The sequence below is a fragment of the Camellia sinensis genome, chromosome 15 (genome assembly GCF_055761805.1).
Source record: "Camellia sinensis isolate YWXY chromosome 15, ASM5576180v1, whole genome shotgun sequence".
In the NCBI taxonomy this organism is placed as follows: Eukaryota; Viridiplantae; Streptophyta; class Magnoliopsida; order Ericales; family Theaceae; genus Camellia; species Camellia sinensis.
The window spans coordinates 18,957,479-18,977,068 of NC_138975.1; the positions used below are offsets into that span (position 1 = coordinate 18,957,479).

The following is a 19,590-nucleotide window of genomic DNA, read 5'->3' on the forward strand; positions in this document are numbered from 1 at the left end:
GCATTTTCTTGAAGACAATCCATCAGTATAAAAACAATAATCCAATGAGTAACAGATTCCAATTCACAGTGCTAACTAGAAATCACAATGTAGTCTTTGTCATAATACTGTTAACTGAATCACTTCCATGAACGACATTTCTATAATATAAGAAAGAAAGAGAAAAGAAAGAACTCCAAAAGGTTTCAAAACCACAAGCAAGAAGGTAATGAAATTGAAAACCATCTTAGATCCCATAACTGTACAATTACTATTTCACTAGAAATACACAAGGTAATAGTTTTGTTAAATGGATGGCATTCCCCAATCCCTGTCTCAAACCTATGTGAAAGCTCCTACATTTTACTCAAATTTTTAGCCAAATCAAAGAAGACACAAAGGTTTACTAAAAAATTTTAATGTTATTTTGTGGCTCTGAAATGTAGCACTTAGCCATTAGTTAAGTTTGTACTCAAATTTATACTAAAATCTATCAATTAAAGTGATTTATATCAAATAAAGTTTTTAGTCAAATTTCAATCAAATTTTAATTAAGAGTTGGAGATGGCCACACTGTTGTTAGATCATAGGTCAAATAGGTTCATCACTTTGAACCACACTTCACACTCACCATTCGGACACTCTTTCCTCAACCTCTAAACTTGCCTAGAATCATCAACCTTATAAAATTGAAGCATAACAAGATTAACCTTCTTCCTGTGCTTAATCTTCTTAGGCTTCGCGTATGTCTTCTTCTCTCTCTTCTTTGCTCCTCATTGAAATCGCAAAACCAAATGGAGAGTCAATTTTTTCTGAATGTTGTAAAAAACGTTTTTGAATATTGTAATTGGCTAGAATTCCACCGTCTTCGAAATGTTTTCAGGCGAAGATAGGATGAAAAACTTGCTCAGAATCCCTAAAATGGATGATGAACCCCACAGAGAAGGTTCCCTAGACATTCAAAACTCCTATTTGACTTAGTGTTTTATAAATAAATAAGTTATATATGTGGCTCGCCACATAAGTCATCCACGTAACTGGGTCTACAAATTAAGCCCGAAAATGAATTTTCATATCATTTTCCTTGCTCATAATCTCATCATATGATATGATATGTGTAACGCCCAGAAGAAATAACACAATAAGTGTGGAGATATATTTTCTAAGGACCAACACGTGGCCAAGGTGACGCCGACGTGTCAGCCGAGGTGCCACGTGTCCTGGTCATGACACCGAGGTTATCTCGGCAAGGCCGAGGCTATTTCCGAAGATATCGAAATCCGGGATAAGCGAATAGGGCACAAGAATCCTAGAATGATAAGGGGACTCATCTTGGATAAGGATAGAGCTCTTAGGGAGTTTATCTCTATCTATTAAAAAGTCTTGGATAAGTACTGAGCAGAGGTCCATTGAAGCTAGGCTTCTATTGGGACTAAGATTGAATTGGTTATAAAAGAAAGGCACCCCCATGGGTCTAAGGTACGCAATTTATATTCTGAACAGTGAGTTTAGCAATTACTTATCTTTGAGAAATATACTGACTTGATCGTCGGAGTGCCCCCGGGTGGACGAACCACCGCCGGAATCTTCTCTTTTTATTGCAGGTCAGCCAGGTGTCATCTATTCTGCCAGTGCTCTCCAGCTGATTACTGAGTTAGCAGTGTGGTCAGAAAATCACTCACACAATTTGGCGTCGTCTGTGGGAAAGAAAGAAGAACAGATGGCCAGAAATGGACAGAAGGAAAAGACAACGATAAGATGGCATATGAGATGCTACACGTGCAAAATGCAACTCAGATAGGTTCGGCTATTCTAAGATGGCATATGAGATGCTACGGATAATCATGTATTCAACTTGGAATTGCAATGCAATGCAGTTAGTATGATGCGCCGAGCCCGGTGCATGCAAAACAGATGAATGGATGCAAACATACGAGCATAAGGATGCTAATTGAAACGTGCCCTAAAACTAACCATCATAAGCTGGTAAATAAAAGGGAAAAAGATGTGGGGTTGGAAGACATGCATCACACACACGCACATTTATTACAGCATTGCCGTCTCTCGGAGGGTTCGAATAAATAACACAGAATCGAATTAACTAATTATTACACAACACTAGCTAATTAACAAATTAACTAAACTAGCATGCAAATTATGTAAAATGGGCTGCCTCAACTCTGTTCTGAATGATGAAGGATGCATGCATGCTCGAGTCGCCTTGTCGGGAAATCCATCACGATGTCTCAACTCGCCTTTGTTTGCAATTGAGCTCAGAAACTTGCACAAAGCTCCAAGGAGATGAAACTTCACCCTAGGAACCTGGAGGGAAGCTGCCAACCAGCTATAGGCATTGGAGACCACCTACCGACCACCCTTGGTGGTGAAAACCAGAAAAGGTAATCGACCTGCCAGAAAACCTAGTCGGCCGACCAGTTTCTTCTCCTGGTTTCTGCATTTTTTGCAACAAAGGCAAGAGAGAGAGAGAAAGTAAGGTATTTGCAACACATGTGTACACGACCACTCTCCCCATCATTGCAAGAGCTCTACGGAGTGTAGTTCTCGATCCTCAAGCCACCAATCACGCATCTCGATGCATGATGGCCGAGGAGTCGGATTGCACGATTCAATGTGAAATGAATGCACATGTAAACACATAAATGCCTAAACTCCATCATGTTTTAGTCAAGAGTGTCGGCGACCGAGAATCAAGACACGTTTCATTACTTTGAGTACGAAACATCCCTCGTTTCCCGTGTTTAGACTAAACCCTACTCCAAACACGATGCAACAAACAATATATGGACGAGTGCAACTCTAGCATGCGATCTAAATGCAATGCAACAAAGTGATGCGAAGATACACAGAATGACATGCAAGCATGCAAATGGCATACACAATGCTATGAACTAATCAATGGCATACTCAATGCACATGGATTATATGGCATGCATACACAGTGCACTAACATACGCAATGTTATAAACGAGGCATACACAATGCTATGAACTAATCAATGGCATACTCAATGCACATGGATTATATGGCATGCATACACAGTGCACTAACATACGCAATGTTATGAATGAGGCATACACAATGCAATGATCAAACATGCGATAACGTGGACTATAGGGCATACACAATTCAAGATGGACTTAAACCAAGATGGGTGGGCCTCGGCCATACCCAAATCAGTGGCCAATATGATGAAAATGAGGCAACAAGGTATATGCAAACATGCACAAATACAAGGGACCAAACTTAAGGAATAAAGTGCAACTCTACCAAAGCATGACAATGATGAAATATGGCATACAATGACACATGTTCCAGCTCTGAAATGACATACAAGATGGTCCCGAATCATGTAAACAACTCACCCGATGCATGTTGGATGGCACAATTACCGAAACTAGTGAAGTGCATTACACTAGAGGTATACAAAGCGATGCCCAAATGACCAAACCAACCCCAAACAGCCCCTATGAAGACCCAAAACAGTCCCTATGAAGACCCAAAACAGTGGCAAAATGGACTAAAATGATGGCTTGTAATGCACAAAAATGAAGCTCCTGCAATGGCCCATAAATGAGGTATACAAGCACAACTCTCAAACGCATTTAAAGAGTGGAAAACATGGGAACATGGCACAAGTATAGGCTTTGAAATAACATGCTCAATGATGCCAAGACATGAAAATAACTCAAGTTAAGCATGCAAGGGGCTCCAAAACTCAAGGCTATGCAAGGATATTGCACTAGACGTATGCATGGCAAGCATCATTCGACTAAGAGACCTCAAAACAAAGCTAAGGAAACCCAAAATATGAACAAAATCAGTTTGAAGGATGGCCAAAATATGCTAGAATCAATGGCCAAAACAACATGCAATGTAAGCTAGTGAGCATGGTTTACACTACAAGCATGTGAAGCATTCAAGAGGCCACTAAACCAGCCAAATAAAGAGCTATGATGTGACAAATAATGACAAAAAATCCACTGAAACATGACCAATACATGCAAGAATGACATGCTCCTTTGATAAGCTATGAAGAGGATTATTCTACACATGCAAGAGGCAAACATGAGGTGACCAAACCAGCCCTAGACAGAGTCTAGGAAGGTCCTAAAAGTCACTAAAAATGGCTTGAACCAAGGCTAGGAAGTGTGAAAATATAGGCTCCTTTGAAAGGCCAAAAATGCCAACAAACAAGGCCAAAAGAGAGAGGGTCTCCCCTCTCTGATTTTGGCCCTCAAAATAGCATGCCAACCACTGAAAATCTGATGGATTTCAATGGCTAAAGGGCCAAGCAAAGCTCAATAGCAAGGCCTCATGGTATGGCACAAAATAAAGCAAAATGAAGCATGCAAGAGGGTAGATGACCTCCAACAGGAAAATGGCCTTAAACAAACATGAATGATACTTAAAAATAAAGCTTTTTTCAGTTGACAACAAACCTCAAATATGCATACAAGTATAGCTAATAGAAGGATCAAAATAAAGCTTAAAAGAGGGAAACATGAGTTACCCTTGAAGCTCAGCAAAACCAGCAACTTCTGGACCAAAAACTCAACCTTTGAGACCTCTCAAGACCCTCTAAGAACTCAATAACAATGGTGGAGGTGTTAGGCTATGAGGTGGTGTGCAATAGGCCAAGAACAAAGCACTTTCTAAGCCTAAATGTAGAGATATAGAGAGGGATATATATTTTGCCTTAAACAATTTTTTTGGAACCTCAAATGAGGAGAGGGAGGCCCTCTCTTATAGAGGATCAGAGGTTCAAGCTTCCTCAAGAAGCTAGAGCAAGGGTTCAAGCTTCTCAAGAAGCTAAAGCAAAGATGCAAATCCTCCATACACGTGTATGAAGGATACAGTCTGTGCCTTCCAGCTAACACAGCTGGCAACAACTCACAGAGACAAAACTGGAAGGAGCAGGCCGACCAGTTAAGGTGGTCGGCCGACCACTTCCCCTGGTCGGCCGACCAGGGTAAGTGGTCTCCCATGACACAGGGTGGTTGGCCAGCCCATTTGGTGGTCTCCCAACTGAATGCAAGCTAGTGGTATGGTGGGAGACCAGCAAATGTGGCTCAAAAAATCAAGGAGACTAGTTTCCCGACAAGAAAATCGGCTGGCGGGGAAAAAGTGGTCTCCAAGGAGAAAATGTGGTCTCCCACCCCTGTACCACCTTTCAAATAATGAAAACAAGGTCTATGCCAAAAATGAACCAAGACGGATGCAAAACGAGAGTTTGGGAGTCAAAACGCGCGGCCGGAGGCCTCGAAAACTGGCTGTTGAGCACCGAAAGTGGCGTGCGACCACAAAAGTGGTCTCCCGGGCCACAGTGTCCCTCTAGACAGAGGAAACAAGGTGTGTACCAAAAACCGTACCAAACGGAGAATGTTAAGCGGTCCCGAACCGAGGCGCGCGACCGACGACTCCGAAAATCGAAAATCGAAAACTAGTCTCCAAACGGGAACAGTGGCTTACGACCACGAATAGTAGCCTACGACCACTGAGAGATGGTCTACAAGACCTCTCTCTCCCTTTGGGAAGAGAAAACAAGATTTGGTCCGCAGACCGAGTCAAAGCACAAAAAGTTCCGAGGTTTGGAGGTGAGGCTCTCAACCGGGAACTCCGAAACCTCGAAATGAGCACAACGTGCGCAATCACCGAGCGCTCAATCGATGACGTCTGAGTCTTAAGGTCGGTCAAAAATGGGGTGTCTACAAGTATCTTTGGGAACCTCCTCACCCTCCCCATCTTGAGTTAAGTCCAGGACTTGCTCATTCAGAGAAGGGGATTTGGCCCCAGCAGCGTCTTTTGACTTCCTCACCAAAACCTCCTCCTCAGAATCAGAGTTGTCGTCGGATTGAGTTGGAGTTGGAGGGAATGGAAGAGGAATGACGTCGGCGTTCCTGAGGGGCGAGTCCTCGGGGACTTCAAGCTTTTTTAGAAGAGACATCCAACCAAGGGTGAAACCCTTATTGCATGCCTGCTTCACTTGTTTCTCATAGTCCGCCGTGACATCGGCCACCTCCTCGTTTTAGCCCTTCTAATTGGCTGCCATGACTTCAGCCTCTTTTGTGGCCAGAGCGTCCTGCAGTTCTTTTTGGGCCTGGGCCATCTTTTCTTCAGCCTCTTTCTTCTCGGCCTCAAGAACCTTCTTGATGGTCTCAATAGATTCCGCCTTTTCTTCGGCATCGGTTTGAGCTTTGATGGCAGCCTCGGCCTAGTCTTCCAACTTTTTCCTTTTTGATTGTAAACTTTTGTTGGCCTTTTGAAGACTGGAGACCTCCCTCTTCACTTCGGCCAGCCTCTCTCGATTCTCGAAAGATTGTACTGAGAAAGAATGGGCATGCTGGATTGCTTGAGAAAAAATAAAACAAACCAGAGGTTATTAGAAAATTTTCTAAGTACAAGAAAGAAAGAAAAATCACCAAATAAAGACACTCACTTGGACAGCGCGAGCATAGTTTTCATATTCACTCAACTCGGCGTTTCGGTCGAGATCGCTGAGAATAAGCAAAGCGGTACTAAGGGCAACGCCAACGTTAATGTCATCAGCACTATCGTTGGCCATAATTGGCTTATCATCCAGAGTGATTTTGGGGGCCCAGGAGGCATCATGTTTTCAAGACCCCGAGGAAGTTGCAGCAGATGACCTCGACTTCTTTTGATTTTGGGGATTCGGATGGTTGGGCCTTAGAACGCCTCTTCCCAGCAGCAGATTGAGACTTGTCGCTCTCAGCCAATTTAGAAATCGGCAAAGTATCCTCAGTCTCAGCCTGAGTCACCTTCGCCTTTGGTTGAGCCTTCTTTACTCTCTTCGGCTTCGGAAGAGGCTGGGATTGCGCTGTTGGAGCGTCAACGGTTGATGGTATGCTGGCTAAGAGATCTTTGGCAACTGCTTTTTGATGGCCCATCTCAGCAGGAAAAATAGTTCATCGCTGGCGTTGGCGTTGGGATATCGGTATCAGAAATGGAACCGAGGTTGACAGCTGCTCGGCTGGATCAGAAGTTGATCCTTGATCTTGCCGAGATGTGGAGGCAGATTGAGGAGTTATGGTAGAATGAGAGGACAGACTCTTCTTCTTCTTCTTCTTGGGGACGTCGAGAAGAGCTGACTTGTACGTGGGAATGAAATTAAGTAGAAGAGGGGCCTTCCATTTTTAGACTGGCAGATCCAAAAGTTCCCTCAAGTCTTTGCTGGGAAAGAAAGACTGACGGAAGCCCTTTGGTGGTTGAGGAAGAGCTACAAGAAAAGCAGACGTTAGAGATGGAGGTCCTCGTCTGGAGCGAACTCCTAGTTCCTTAAGGTAATGAAATAGTCATCTCCAGCCCCCTTGTTGGAGTCTGGGAGGTCGACTACGATTTTATACTCTGTAGACCTCGGCTTAAGGTAGTAAACGTAACCTGTATCTTTTTTTAGGCCACACATGGTGTAGCAGTATTGGATGTCAGCTAAGGTGATCCTAACATTTTCTTGTTTGGCTAAAGCAATTATGCCGTTTATGACTCGGTAAGAATTGATGGCAAGCTGCATAGGATTCAACTTATAATAATAGATGAACTCACGAAAAAGGACATTGAGTGGGAGTCGAACTCCGCACTCGATGGAAGCTACAATAGGAAGGGACATGGAATCAGCTGTGGGCATGATAGAGTCGTCCTTCCCAACCAACCTCAGATGGACGTCGGCAGGGATGGAAAACTCTCGCCTAAAGTATTCTAATTTTGCGGCGTATCTACCCTATGCTTCCACATACCCATGGCGTTGGCTTAAATGGAGGTATCGGATTTCAGGAAGAAGTATTTCGGAGGGTTTAAAGGACCTCGGCTAAAAACCTAAAATTGTATTGTGGTAAGGGTTTATATGGATCTAAAAGCAATCCGTTTCAGTTTTTTCTAAGAACTTGTGGGTTATACAAACAAATCCCAAAACCTAAGCCTGTGGGAACAAAGATTGAAGGCAAGAATCTGGAAAAGACATAGAAAACCGAAAACAATAACGTGTTTCAGAATAAAAAACAAGGGTGAACTACCAAGAACACTGTGGCAGAGTGTGTGAAAGGATACAAGGCCAAAAACAATGGCAAAAGTGGGCAAATGTGTATGCAGGTTGTGAATACTCAAGAAGAGATTGGGCAAAAATAGAATCACGAAGCAATCATACTTAGATACATGAAAAGTCACAAGCAAGTTCGCAAAAATAACAGGAATTCAAGATATCTTCAAAAACTGAAACAAGATGTTAAATCGAGAGGAAACGGTGACTTACCAGAGGAAAAAAGCCGATGTTGGGATCGCCGAAGTCAGAAGAACGGCGGCAATAGAGCAGACTAGCAAGAACCTCGCCGGAGGAAATGGACGGAGCGAGTTGCAGAACTTTGGAAGCTAAAGCAATGGAGGATCTTGAAGGGAAAAGTTAGAAAGAGAAAAAAAAGCTTCAGACGCGAAAGTGAAAAGTGAAAAGACGGGGGGAAAAAGCAAGTTTTGTCAAAAACTTGAAACAACGGCAAAAAAATCAATTAATGCGCCTGGAATAACGAATGCGTCGGACAGCGCATGTAGACGCGAGAATGATTCGATTTACAGGCGCGTATCCAGTACGATCCAATAAGAGAAATACGCGTGGCTAAAACGGTTGAGTTGTTATGTATAACAGCTCATACGCGTGAAGAAGCTCCTGGAATTCTTGATCCTTTTAAGAAGACATGTCGGCCTATAATGATGATCTCGGCTTAAGCCAATGTACTGGCAGGAAGTACCGATATAGGTTCCATTACCTTAGAATGCCGAGGTAATAGAACCTAGGGGGCAGTTGTGGAGATATATTTTCTAAGGACCAACACGTGGCCAAGGTGACGCCGACGTATCAGTCAAGGTGCCACGTGTCCTGGTCATGACGCCGAGGTTATCTCGACAAGGCCGAGGTTATCTCCGAAGATATCAGAATCCGAGATGAGCAGATAGGGCACAAGAATCCTAGAATGATAAGGGGACTCAGCTTGGATAATGATAGAGCTCTTAGGGAGTTTATCTCTATCTATTAAAAAATCCTGGATAAGTACTGAGCAGAGGTCCATTAAAGCTAGGCTTCTATTGGGACTAGGATTGAATTGATTATAAAATAAAGGCACCCCCATGGGTCTAAGGTACGCAATTTATATTATGAATAGTGAGTTTAGCAATTAATTATCTTTGAGAGATATACTGACTTGATCGTCGGAGTGCCCCCAGGTGGACGAACCACCGTCGGAATCTTCTCTTTTTGTTGCAGGTCAGCCAGGTGCCATCTATTCTGCCAGTGCTCTCCAGCTGATTACCGAGTCGGGCAGTGTGGTCAGAAAATCACTCACACAATAAGTACTCACTAACTTCCAATTACATTAACTTCCATTGCTTAATGTATACATAAAATAAAGTCCCACCATTTACATCATCATTAAATCACCAACATTTGTATTTATTATACTCAAGAGATTTACAAAAAATATTTCACAAGCGGTTATACATTCAACATTCCTATAATATGAATCTATAGCATGTGGCACAATCTATCAAGTACAATTCAATGTCCTCAATGGCTACAATTTCCAAGGCTTATGCCCAGTTACACAAAATAATTGTTTTCGAACCCATACATGTAAAACCCTTGGCTTGTCAAAATAATTACAACAAGAGAAAAGAGCATTGTACTTTCAAAAATACATTCCATGCCTTTAACTCCGTGAAATCACCACATCTCTTTCCTTGCACAAAATCCCATAGAGTGAGCACGAAACCCAGTAGGAAAAATCTTAACAAAGTATATACATTTTATACAATCTCCAGAGCTGAATACGTATGTCATGCCATGTTCAAAACATATATCTCTTTCCTTTGAAAATCTTGTGCTCAATGCAATTTGAAAACACAATAATTTAATAACTTTAATGTAGTTCAAGGGATGGTAAATACGACTCAGGAAATCCTTAGGTTGGTGTCTACAAGTAGGCATAACAAACACTACCAATCTCCACTTTATCAGTTGCTAACCGAAAGGCACGGGGTACCTCCTCCGCATGTGTTTTAAGTCTTTCACCATGAACACTCAGGCCAACTTAACCAATACCAACCACATCTCATATCCGAACTTATCAACTTATTTATCCCAAAACAAATTCAAAATGTTCTTGTTTCATAAGCAATTTCCTTTCTCAAAACAATATTTCTCCAACGCAAGATTCAAAATCAATTGCAACAATGATAAAATGGAATGACAATGTAATAATGAAACAATACATTTATAAGTTCCATTTTTAATTAAACCACACAATCCTCTATTGTGATCAAATTTTCACATCTCTTATCAATATAATATCATAATATATTTCCAAGAGATAATATAATAACATCAACATACATGTATTCTCCACATGTTAAATATAATTTTCTAAACATTGGTTTGTCAAGACAAATCAACAATAAGCTTCAAAATCAACAATTTTTATTTCTTCCATGAAATTCCTCATTTAATACAATCATAGAAATTTCTCCATCATTTCTTCACATAACAATTTATCAACCTTAAATTTTACAATATCTCAACATTTTTTCAAAATCCTCAAATTCTAGGGTTTCCACCAAAATAATGTTTTTGTTCCATTTTTGAAAAGATTTTTTCAAAACAACACTCACACATTAGAACATAACTCATATTCTCAAAAGCTTTGAAAAAAAAAATAGATAAACTCCACTCATACAATCATCTAGGGTTCAACAATCCAAAATCATGACCCAAACATGAAAAAATACTACAAATGAGCATAAACCTGCAAAAAAACATACATATAAATTAAAGATTATCCTCACCTCAAGTTTGGGAGATGAAGAGGAATAAAATCCTAGAACTTAAAGTTAGTGAAAACTTGAACCAATCGGTTATAAACATAGCCCTTGCCGTCCTAATCGATTTGGTAAAAAAAGCCTTATCAATTTCTTGAAAATTTGAGCTAAATCTTATAAAGAAGTTTGGATTTGGGTGTGTTTGTAGAGAGAAGGGAGAGAAAAGATGAGTAGAGAGAGAGAGAGAAGTGAAAATTTGTGTTTATCAAGTTTTTTGCATCAATTTTGAAGAAAAGAACACGAAATTCGAGACAAACGTGCCAAAATCCGTACAAGCGGTTTGAATTTTGCTATTTTTTTGCCTCCATGTACGGTTTGCTCTAGAAAGGAATCCAGAAAATTTATCAAAATCTGCTCGAGCGGAACCCAAAATCTGCTCAAGCTATTTTCTGCCCAAAAAACTCTGAAAAATCCTGTGAGGATCCGCTTGAGCGGTTGCCAAATCCACACGAACGATTTTGTCCAGAAACTCAAAATTTTTATTTTGCAACCCAAGACAAGTTCTAATGGTTAAAAATCAAAATTTTCAACCCGAAAAAGTTACAAAAAGTTAAGCAAGAGTAGAAAGAAATCTCAACAATCCAATACGATAAATAAAATATTGAAAGTAATGTACATTACCCTACTACATAATATTATTCAAATATAAGACCCGAGACATCGCACCAGGGGGCAAATCTAAGTAAACTGACAATCAAACATCACCTAAGATTTTTCACCTAATAAGGCCTCGTTTGGGAACAGATTTTTTTAGTAACTTTTTAACTTTTTAGTTAAAATATGATAAAAAAAAAGTAGTATGTTTAGGATGATTTTTTAATTTTTATAAAAAGATATAAAAAAGTAAAAAAAAAATCTTTAATTGTTTGATATAAATTATTAATTTTGTAATCTTTTTAATAAACTTTTAATTTTTAAACTAAAAAATAATGTTGCATAGGAATAGCCGAAATAAATACTACAACACCACCACACCGGCCTTCCCAAACAGTCCCCAATAATTAATATCTCCCTCAACAAACAAAATAAGGCCATGTTTGTTTGGGTGGACATGAGCTTGGGATTGGACTAATAGTCCAATAAAATTATTAATTCGATATTTGGTTAAACAATTAAAGTACGGACTAATTATTTTAAACTTGACTATTAGTTAAGATAGGATACATAATCCAATAGATTTATAATCCTAGGACTATTAGTCATGGGATCCAGTCCGCCCAAACAAACATGGCCTAAAAGTCTCTCCGGTTCCGCGTTCGAACCTCATCTGAACGCGTTCTCTCTCTCTCTCTCTGATTTCGATTAGATTGTCGGTTCACTGGATCTCTTCAAATCGCGGTGGTGAATGCGTTTATGCTATTGTGATCTAGGGTTTCATGCGCTTTAATGATCTGGTTTTTGTTTTTTTGTTTTTATGAGATTTAGGTTTTCTTCCAAACAAGATTCCTGGCGATTTCTGGTTTCGCTATTTCGTATGAAAATTTTAGGGTTTGATTATTTGAATCGGTACTGAAGAAGAAGAAAAAAAATCGGTTTTTTTTTTTTTTTTTTTTTTTTGCTTAAGGGGTTTCTTGAATTTTGAATTTTAGGGTTAGGCTAGGGTTTTGTTTAAAAAAAATGGTGAGTTCGGAGGGTTCGAGTGCTACGCCTTTGCCGCCACAATCGCCGAAGCAGTTCGGTGTTACGAAGCCGTTATCTGAGGCAGGGCCTTCGGAGACTGATTTACAGAGAACTTTGGATTTGGAGAAGGTTTGTGTATTGTTTTTCTTTTTGGGTTTTTTGTGAAAGATTTTGTTTTTGTTTTTGTTTTTGTCTTTGTTTTTTTTGCTGAAATTTTTGTGTTTTGTATTCAAGTTTTTGGTTGATGTTGGGCTATACGAAAGCAAGGAAGAAGCTGCTAAGAGAGTAGCGGTTCTTGGTCGTATCAAGGAGGTAATTTCACTTTTAATGGGTCTACTTATATTTTGTTGCATGGAGTTTAGTCTTGTGATCAATTTACTTGAATAATCATGTTGATTTTGTTAGTATTTGATTTTATGCGAACAGAAAATTTATACATGGAAAGCACAAACTAGGCTTTATGATATGAACACTGGAATGGGTTAAAGTTTGTCAATTATACTATTTATGAACATATGAGATTGAGGTTTACCCTTTCTTTGCCGAGTAGGTGACCGAGTGGGCTTTTTACACACTGTGGATCAGTTGGGTTCAGTGAATTTGACTTCATGTTGAAAACTTCTTCTGAAGGAAGAAAATAGTGAGTTTATTATGAATTGGGGATTAGCTTGTTGACACCCTATTATTGTGTTAAATAGTTTTGACTGTTCAAAAGCATTAACATCAAAATTAACAGCAGTGGTTTCGAACTGAGATAAATAACCATACTTTTATTGGCATGTCAGCTAGGCTCAAGGTGTTATCTGATACTTTTATGGTTGGAATTCCAAACTGTTGGATATGGGGGTGAGGGGTGTACCTCAGTGTGAACGCTAGTGGGAACCAGATTTTGGAAGGCTGTGATCACAGTGGCAGTAGTAGGTTTGTCAAAGGTCATGGAAGTTGTTGATCAAGGGCATGTTGGATGTAATCAAACTGCATAGTTTCTAGTTTTCACATTGTTTATGGAGCAATTCTCCATCAATTGGTATTGGCGAATACACATTGATTGGTCAGATGACTCATCTCTACGTTCAAAGAATTGGGCAACAAGTAAATATTATTGAACAAAATAGAATATTAAATGGGAACAACAAATGAGATTAATGTGTAGTGTGATAAATTTATTGTTGATTGACTTTGGTAGTGTATGTTTCTCTTTTCTCTTTTACTAAGCAACGGATTAATACAATTAAATTTTTTGTTCTATATACTTCTGTTGTGGATATCTCATTTAGTTAGTTATCTGCTCTTTTACTCTTATGTTAACTCTAAACTATTGTTTTTGTTCTGGGCTATTTATGATGATGTACTCTTTTATTTATTTAGATTGTGAAAGATTGGGTGAAGCAACTTACTCGGCTGAGAGGGTACACTGATCAGATGGTGGAGGATGCAAATGCTGTTATATTGACTTTTGGTTCTTATCGACTTGGTGTAAGCATATTTATGTTAGCTTTTGGCTGAGTAGAGGTCACATGAATTGCCTTGCAAGATTAAGGTTGAGAATTTTCAATTCAGTGCATTTGCAGGATTTAGATGTTAGTGTTTGGCATTACAAATTTTTAACATTTTATTGTACAATTGGTGGCTAGGGTAAAAGTTGGTCTACCTTTTCTTCCGCCTAGTTTTGATCACAGTTGATTTCAGGTGAAGGCTTAAGAGGTTTCTTAGAAACCCACCCTTCCCATGCATGCTGCTTGAAGAAACAAAGCGACACAGAAAAATGGGTTGGGGGTGGGGGTGGGGGTGGGTTAAGAGGTTGATGGACAACCTGAGAGGTTTGGTAATTTACCTTTTTGGTTGACAGGAGTCTTACTTGTTTGGAACATGTAGGTTAAGCGACTGCTCGTGAACTAGGGTGCAAGCCCTTGTAGAATAGCAATTTTCTTACTATAAGATTTTTTTTAAAATTTGACTGAAATTATAGATTGTGCCTGGTTTGATTCTTCCAGTCTTAAACTAGCTCTTGTTCAATCTTATAAAGGGTATTAGTGGTTAATGGTTATATGTATTGATGGATGGATCAATTAGTGTTTCTATTACTAAGGTCTAAATTAGTTATGTCTGATTTTCTGTCTTGACCAAGCACTCAATAGTCTTTAGTAAATTTGGGCGTGGGAGATGGTGACAGTTGGTAAGTTTTTTCCATTAGATGTCCTAGTAAGGAATTTTAAACCAAATTTCTTCATTGTTCCCTTGCATATGTTTATTGTTCTTTTTTCTTCCCCCCCCCCCCCCCCCCCCCCCATGGGTGGTTGATTTTAGTGCACACTCTACTAATCTTTTGTTCATCTGAAGATAAATTCACTCTGTTATTTGCTCGTTTACCTTCTGAAACATTATTGGACATCCTGTTTGCACATGTTTTTTGCATATCAGCATGCTGTTTTTTTTTGTAACTTTATTTATTTATTATGTGCTTTTAATCTGATGGTCACACTGTATGCTCTGTTTGTTATTTATGATCATTTTTTAGTGTAAGCTTGCTGTTCTGATAGGTACATGGTCCTGGAGCTGACATAGATACCATATGTGTTGGGCCATCCTATGTGAATAGGGAGGTAAATTATGAATTTGGGTGATTTCTATTAACGTGTTATGAAGTTGGATTGTATTACTTGTATCTTCATTTAATACTTTGTTATCTTTATCAGGAAGATTTCTTCTTTATACTACATGACATTCTGGCTGAGATGGAAGAAGTTACAGAACTGCAACCAGTTCCAGATGCTCATGTGCCAGTTATGAAACTTAAGTTCAATGGAGTATCAATTGATCTTCTTTATGCAAGTATATCCCTTTTGGTTGTCCCAGAAGTAAGTGTTTAATCAAATTATGTTTAATGTGGTGGCCTTATATGTAGTAACTTTTGTTGATATTGTTAGCTTTTCTGGTTTGTTGGGGTGGCACTTTATGCGAAGCAGGATTTCTTCTTTATAATTAAGGAAAATGGGATGTGAATGTTTTGGTTTGTGATAGAATCTTAATTTTTTTGGTGAACTTCTCCGTGAGTGATATTTTCTTGAAACTTGTATTGTATATATATTTGGAGGTGAATATATGCTGGTGGATGCAAGTTCAAATTTGATATACGATGAGTGTGTGTGTCTGTGCCATTGCTTGTCCAGATTCTAGTATTTCTTAGTCTGAACTGATGCAGTTAAAGAGATGGACCTGATCCAATTGTAAAAGGAAGTAGATTAGAAATTTTGTTTTTCTTGCTCCTCGTGTGCATTATATCTTCTAGCAGAACTGTGGTCTTGAGCTTAACTTGCCCTCTGCAATTTGACACCGCAATGCATGTGATCAGTTGGTGAGAAGAATATCCTTTACAGTTAAAATCGATGTGGAGGCGGGTGAAACTTTTTCAAATGTTTTCAATCCTTTGCCTGTCCAGATGCTTAGCCTTCTTTGTGTAAGGGATCTGCAACAGCCGGGAAAAAAAAAAAAAAAAGAAGAGTACGAACTGAATTTTATTGTCACACGTTTTAGATGCTTTTCGTATTCGCTCTACAGAACTGCGGCATGGAGCTGTGCGTACAGTATGTGATGTGATGTGGTGGTGTATGCAATGGGGTTGTAATGAAGACAGTTCTTTGTTTCTGATATTGAATTGGTATCCCACTTGTGTAGCATTATTTTCATATATGCACACTTGCTAAGATGTAGCATAATTAGTATCTCTCTTGTTGAAACTTTGATAATGCTGACATTACTATGTTTATTCAAACTTTGCAATGCTATGGACTTCCTCTAGTTTTGAAGTTTGGTTTCCTGCTATGTAATGTGGTAATTATTACCTTGTGAACAGGATTTGGATATCTCTGATGTGTCTGTATTGCACAATGTGGATGAGCCAACTGTTCGGAGTCTCAATGGCTGTAGGGTGGCAGACCAGATTCTTAAGCTTGTGCCAAATTTTGAGGTAATAATCATGCATGCTAGTATGTTGTCTTTGGGGAAATATATTATCATTGATTTAGTCTTCTTAGCCCTTGTTAATGTCTAATCTGTTTCTGAATTTTAGCATTTTCGCACAACGCTCCGCTGTTTAAAGTTTTGGGCCAAAAGGCGTGGTGTTTATTCGAATGTAAGTGGCTTCTTCCTTCAGCATTATTTTCTTACCAATGGGTCCTACAGATAGTATTTTCTTCTCACCTTCTGCAGGTGACTGGTTTTCTTGGTGGTGTGAACTGGGCTCTCCTTGTAGCTCGGGTGTGTCAGCTTTATCCGAATGCAGTTCCCAGTATGCTGGTTTCACGATTTTTCAGGGTTTATACACAATGGCGTTGGCCAAATCCTGTAATGCTTTGTGGAATAGAAGAAGATGAACTTGGTTTTTCTGTGTGGGATCCTCGTAAAAATCCTCGTGACCGAACTCATCATATGCCAATTATAAGACCTGCATTCCCTTGCATGAATTCTAGTTACAATGTCTCAGTAAGTACTCTCAGGGTCATGATGGAGCAATTCCAATTTGGTAACAAGATCTGTGAGGTGAGAAGGTGAACAATTCCCTTGAATTTAAGTGTAGTCTTATGGTGAGTGTTATTTTACTGATATCAGCTTTTTCCCTTGATCTTGCCTGTGTTAGGAGATAGAGCTGAATAAAGCCCAATGGAGTACTCTGTTTGAGCCATATTTGTTCTTTGAAAGCTATAAAAACTATCTGCAGGTTGACATAATTGCTGCTGACACTGATGATTTGCGTTCTTGGAAAGGCTGGGTTGAATCCCGGCTAAGGCAGCTGACACTGATGGTAATATCCATCCCTTTCGAATTGTTAATGGCAAGAGGGAGCTTTGGTTAACTTTTAAGTTGTGCTTCTCCAACTTATCAACAAAAAAAAAAAAAAAAGTGCTTCTCTATCTTCATGGTTGTAGAAGAGACGCAAAAGAAAGTGATTCCCCACCTATTTTTCTTTCTTATTTATGTTTATGATTCAAATTTTGCAGATAGAGCGGGACACTTACAGGAAATTGCAGTGTCATCCATATCCGCATGACTATGTTGATTCTTCAAAGCAGCGCTCCCATTGTGCGTTTTTTATGGGTTTGCAGAGGAAGCAAGGTGAGGTAATCCAAGAAGGTCAGCAATTTGATATTCGTGGTACAGTTGATGAGTTCAGGCATTCAGTGAACATGTACATGTTTTGGAAGCCGGGGATGGAAATCTACATCTCTCATGTTCGTAGAAAGCAAATTCCATCTTATGTATTTCCAGAAGGTTATAGACGATCCCGGCAAGCAAGGCTAATGAGTGAGCAGCATCCTGAAAACCCATCTCAAGAAAATGGTGAAGTTCATAGGTCTGGATCTGGCGAAAGAGGCTTTAAGTGGAAAAGAGATTCTGAGGAAAGTCCAGAGAAACGGCAATCAATTAAAACCGAGAGGCGGGGTTCAATTTCTCCTGACATTGTTAGTGATAGTTTTGCCAGTGCATCTAAGGACTCTATGGTATTGGGTTCTGTGAGAACAAAAGGAAGTTCAGATAATGGAACATGTGAAGTTGGCATGGCTGAAGTGGGTGAAAGTGGATCTACTAGGAGAGTGCTGCGGCAGATGGAAAGCAGTGAAGAGGCCAGCACAGATGGAGTTAAATCAGATAAAGAAATCTCATATTCAAGTGTCATCACAAACCTTGCCAGTGAGATAAACCCTTGCGAGGATGTTGGGCTTGAATCTGTTGTGGGTAACAGCGAGGGTAATGCAGGGAGTAACAACCAGGGATCTTCCCAGGGGGACTCTTGCGAGGCGGACTCGGAAGTGTTTGGCGGCGGAGGAATTCAGAATGGATTGTTGGAAGAGTTAGAGGTTTCGAATATAAGTTATTTTTTACTTTACATTTTCCAGTTCACTTACTAATCTATTTCTTTCAAGTTGGAAAATGGACCATGTGCACTCCTAACAACTTCATTCTTTGTTTGGGAGATTGTTCGTTTGGTATCGTTTTTTTTTTCTGTTTTGTTTTTAAAAACAGAAATCTAAAGTTTTCTAGAAACACCCCTTTTTATGTAACACTTCTATTTTATTTTTGAATTTTCAGAAACTATTGATGCACGTTCAAACCATGCATTATTTTGTTTTTGAAAACACAACCGTTTTCTAATTTTGTTTGGTCACTTTTGTTTCTTGAAGCCAAATGCTGCACTTGGGATGGTACTGAAAGCCAAGGGTGGAGTTAATTCCCAATCTGTACTGAAGACGGTGACCAGGCATGCGTTCTGAAATTCTGAATAGCATTTATTGTAAGATTTTTTTTTATGTCTATTTCGTTTTTATAGTGCTCTTTCTGGTTTTTTTGTCTGTCAGTCAGTGTAGCAGGATGAGCCTGACATCAACAGCATGAAAGAGAAGTGTGCATCAGTTGAATTCCTTGCTCTAAAACTAAAACCATGTTTGCTCAGGAGAGACAGAAAGCCAGCAGTTCGGGGTAAGTACTATCTACGTTGCTGGCTTTCATTTTGTTACTTTTTTTTCCAGGCATGCTTGTGTGTGTGTTCAACTTTGCGGGGTGGCGACCAAGTCCAAAGAGCTCGGATGTGTACAGTTTTTAGTTGTTCCATCTTTGCTGTGCTGCATAAGTAGTGAGCAAGCTTCCAATGCTCTTGGAGAAGATATTGGATGCTTTTCTAGTAGGCTTAGCAGTCTCGGTAATGTTAGGTCATTTTACTTTTTGTCTCTGTGGATGTGCTAAACTGTCCTAGTGTCTTTTGAATGATTTTGAGGGAGGACTTCGTATTATATAATATACAATATACTAGGGGGTGGGGGAGTCTTAACTCAGATAGCAGAGTATTTGGGGGGAAGGGGTTTTCTAGTTTATTTCTTTGTTCTCATTTTATCTTTACTCTCGTACACTTGCTGGCTTCTTGTAGTGATATATTATTATATATGAAACTTCTCTCTCTCTCTCTCTCTCTCTCTCTCTCTCTCTCTCTCTTTCTCTCTCTCTACACATGTTTGATTGGGCCAAAGAGGTTGATTTTGCTTTGTATGAAGCAGATTTGAAATGATCCAGCCGGTATTTCTAGTACATGTCACATTGCATCAATTGCTT

The 19,590-nt window shown here is 39.5% G+C and overlaps 1 protein-coding gene across 8 annotated transcripts; it reads left to right on the top strand.

Moving 5' to 3' along the window:
* The first annotated feature begins 12,103 nt into the window (after nt 1-12,103).
* On the top strand, nt 12,104-19,444 carry LOC114314243 (nuclear poly(A) polymerase 4-like). 8 transcript variants are annotated; one of them, XM_082910338.1, is made up of 13 exons: nt 12,105-12,618; nt 12,724-12,801; nt 13,858-13,965; nt 15,030-15,092; nt 15,186-15,347; nt 16,343-16,456; nt 16,559-16,621; nt 16,699-17,028; nt 17,126-17,290; nt 17,487-18,344; nt 18,669-18,745; nt 18,843-18,886; nt 19,014-19,444. In XM_082910338.1, exons 1-12 carry the CDS (start codon nt 12,487-12,489, stop codon nt 18,877-18,879), a joined length of 2,187 nt encoding a protein of 728 aa, XP_082766464.1. In that variant the 5' UTR covers nt 12,105-12,486; the 3' UTR covers nt 18,880-18,886; nt 19,014-19,444. The 8 variants fall into 8 exon arrangements, with proteins under 8 accessions (XP_082766465.1, XP_082766464.1, XP_082766469.1 ...); XM_082910343.1 differs by having other exon boundaries at nt 18,847-18,886; XM_082910340.1 differs by having other exon boundaries at nt 18,852-18,886.
* Nucleotides 19,445-19,590: the final 146 nt, after the last annotated feature.

What these genes read in the sequence shown, in the direction of transcription:
- LOC114314243 (XM_082910337.1), top strand. Translation starts at nt 12,487, where the DNA reads ATGGTGAGTTCGGAGGGTTCGAGTGCTACGCCTTTGCCGCCACAATCG. An exon ending in TAAGGCAGCTGACACTGATG is followed by an intron (nt 17,291 to 17,486) that starts GTAATATCCATC and finishes CAAATTTTGCAG; the next exon opens with ATAGAGCGGGACACTTACAG. An exon ending in GATTGTTGGAAGAGTTAGAG is followed by an intron (nt 18,345 to 18,668) that starts GTTTCGAATATA and finishes TGTTTCTTGAAG; the next exon opens with CCAAATGCTGCACTTGGGAT.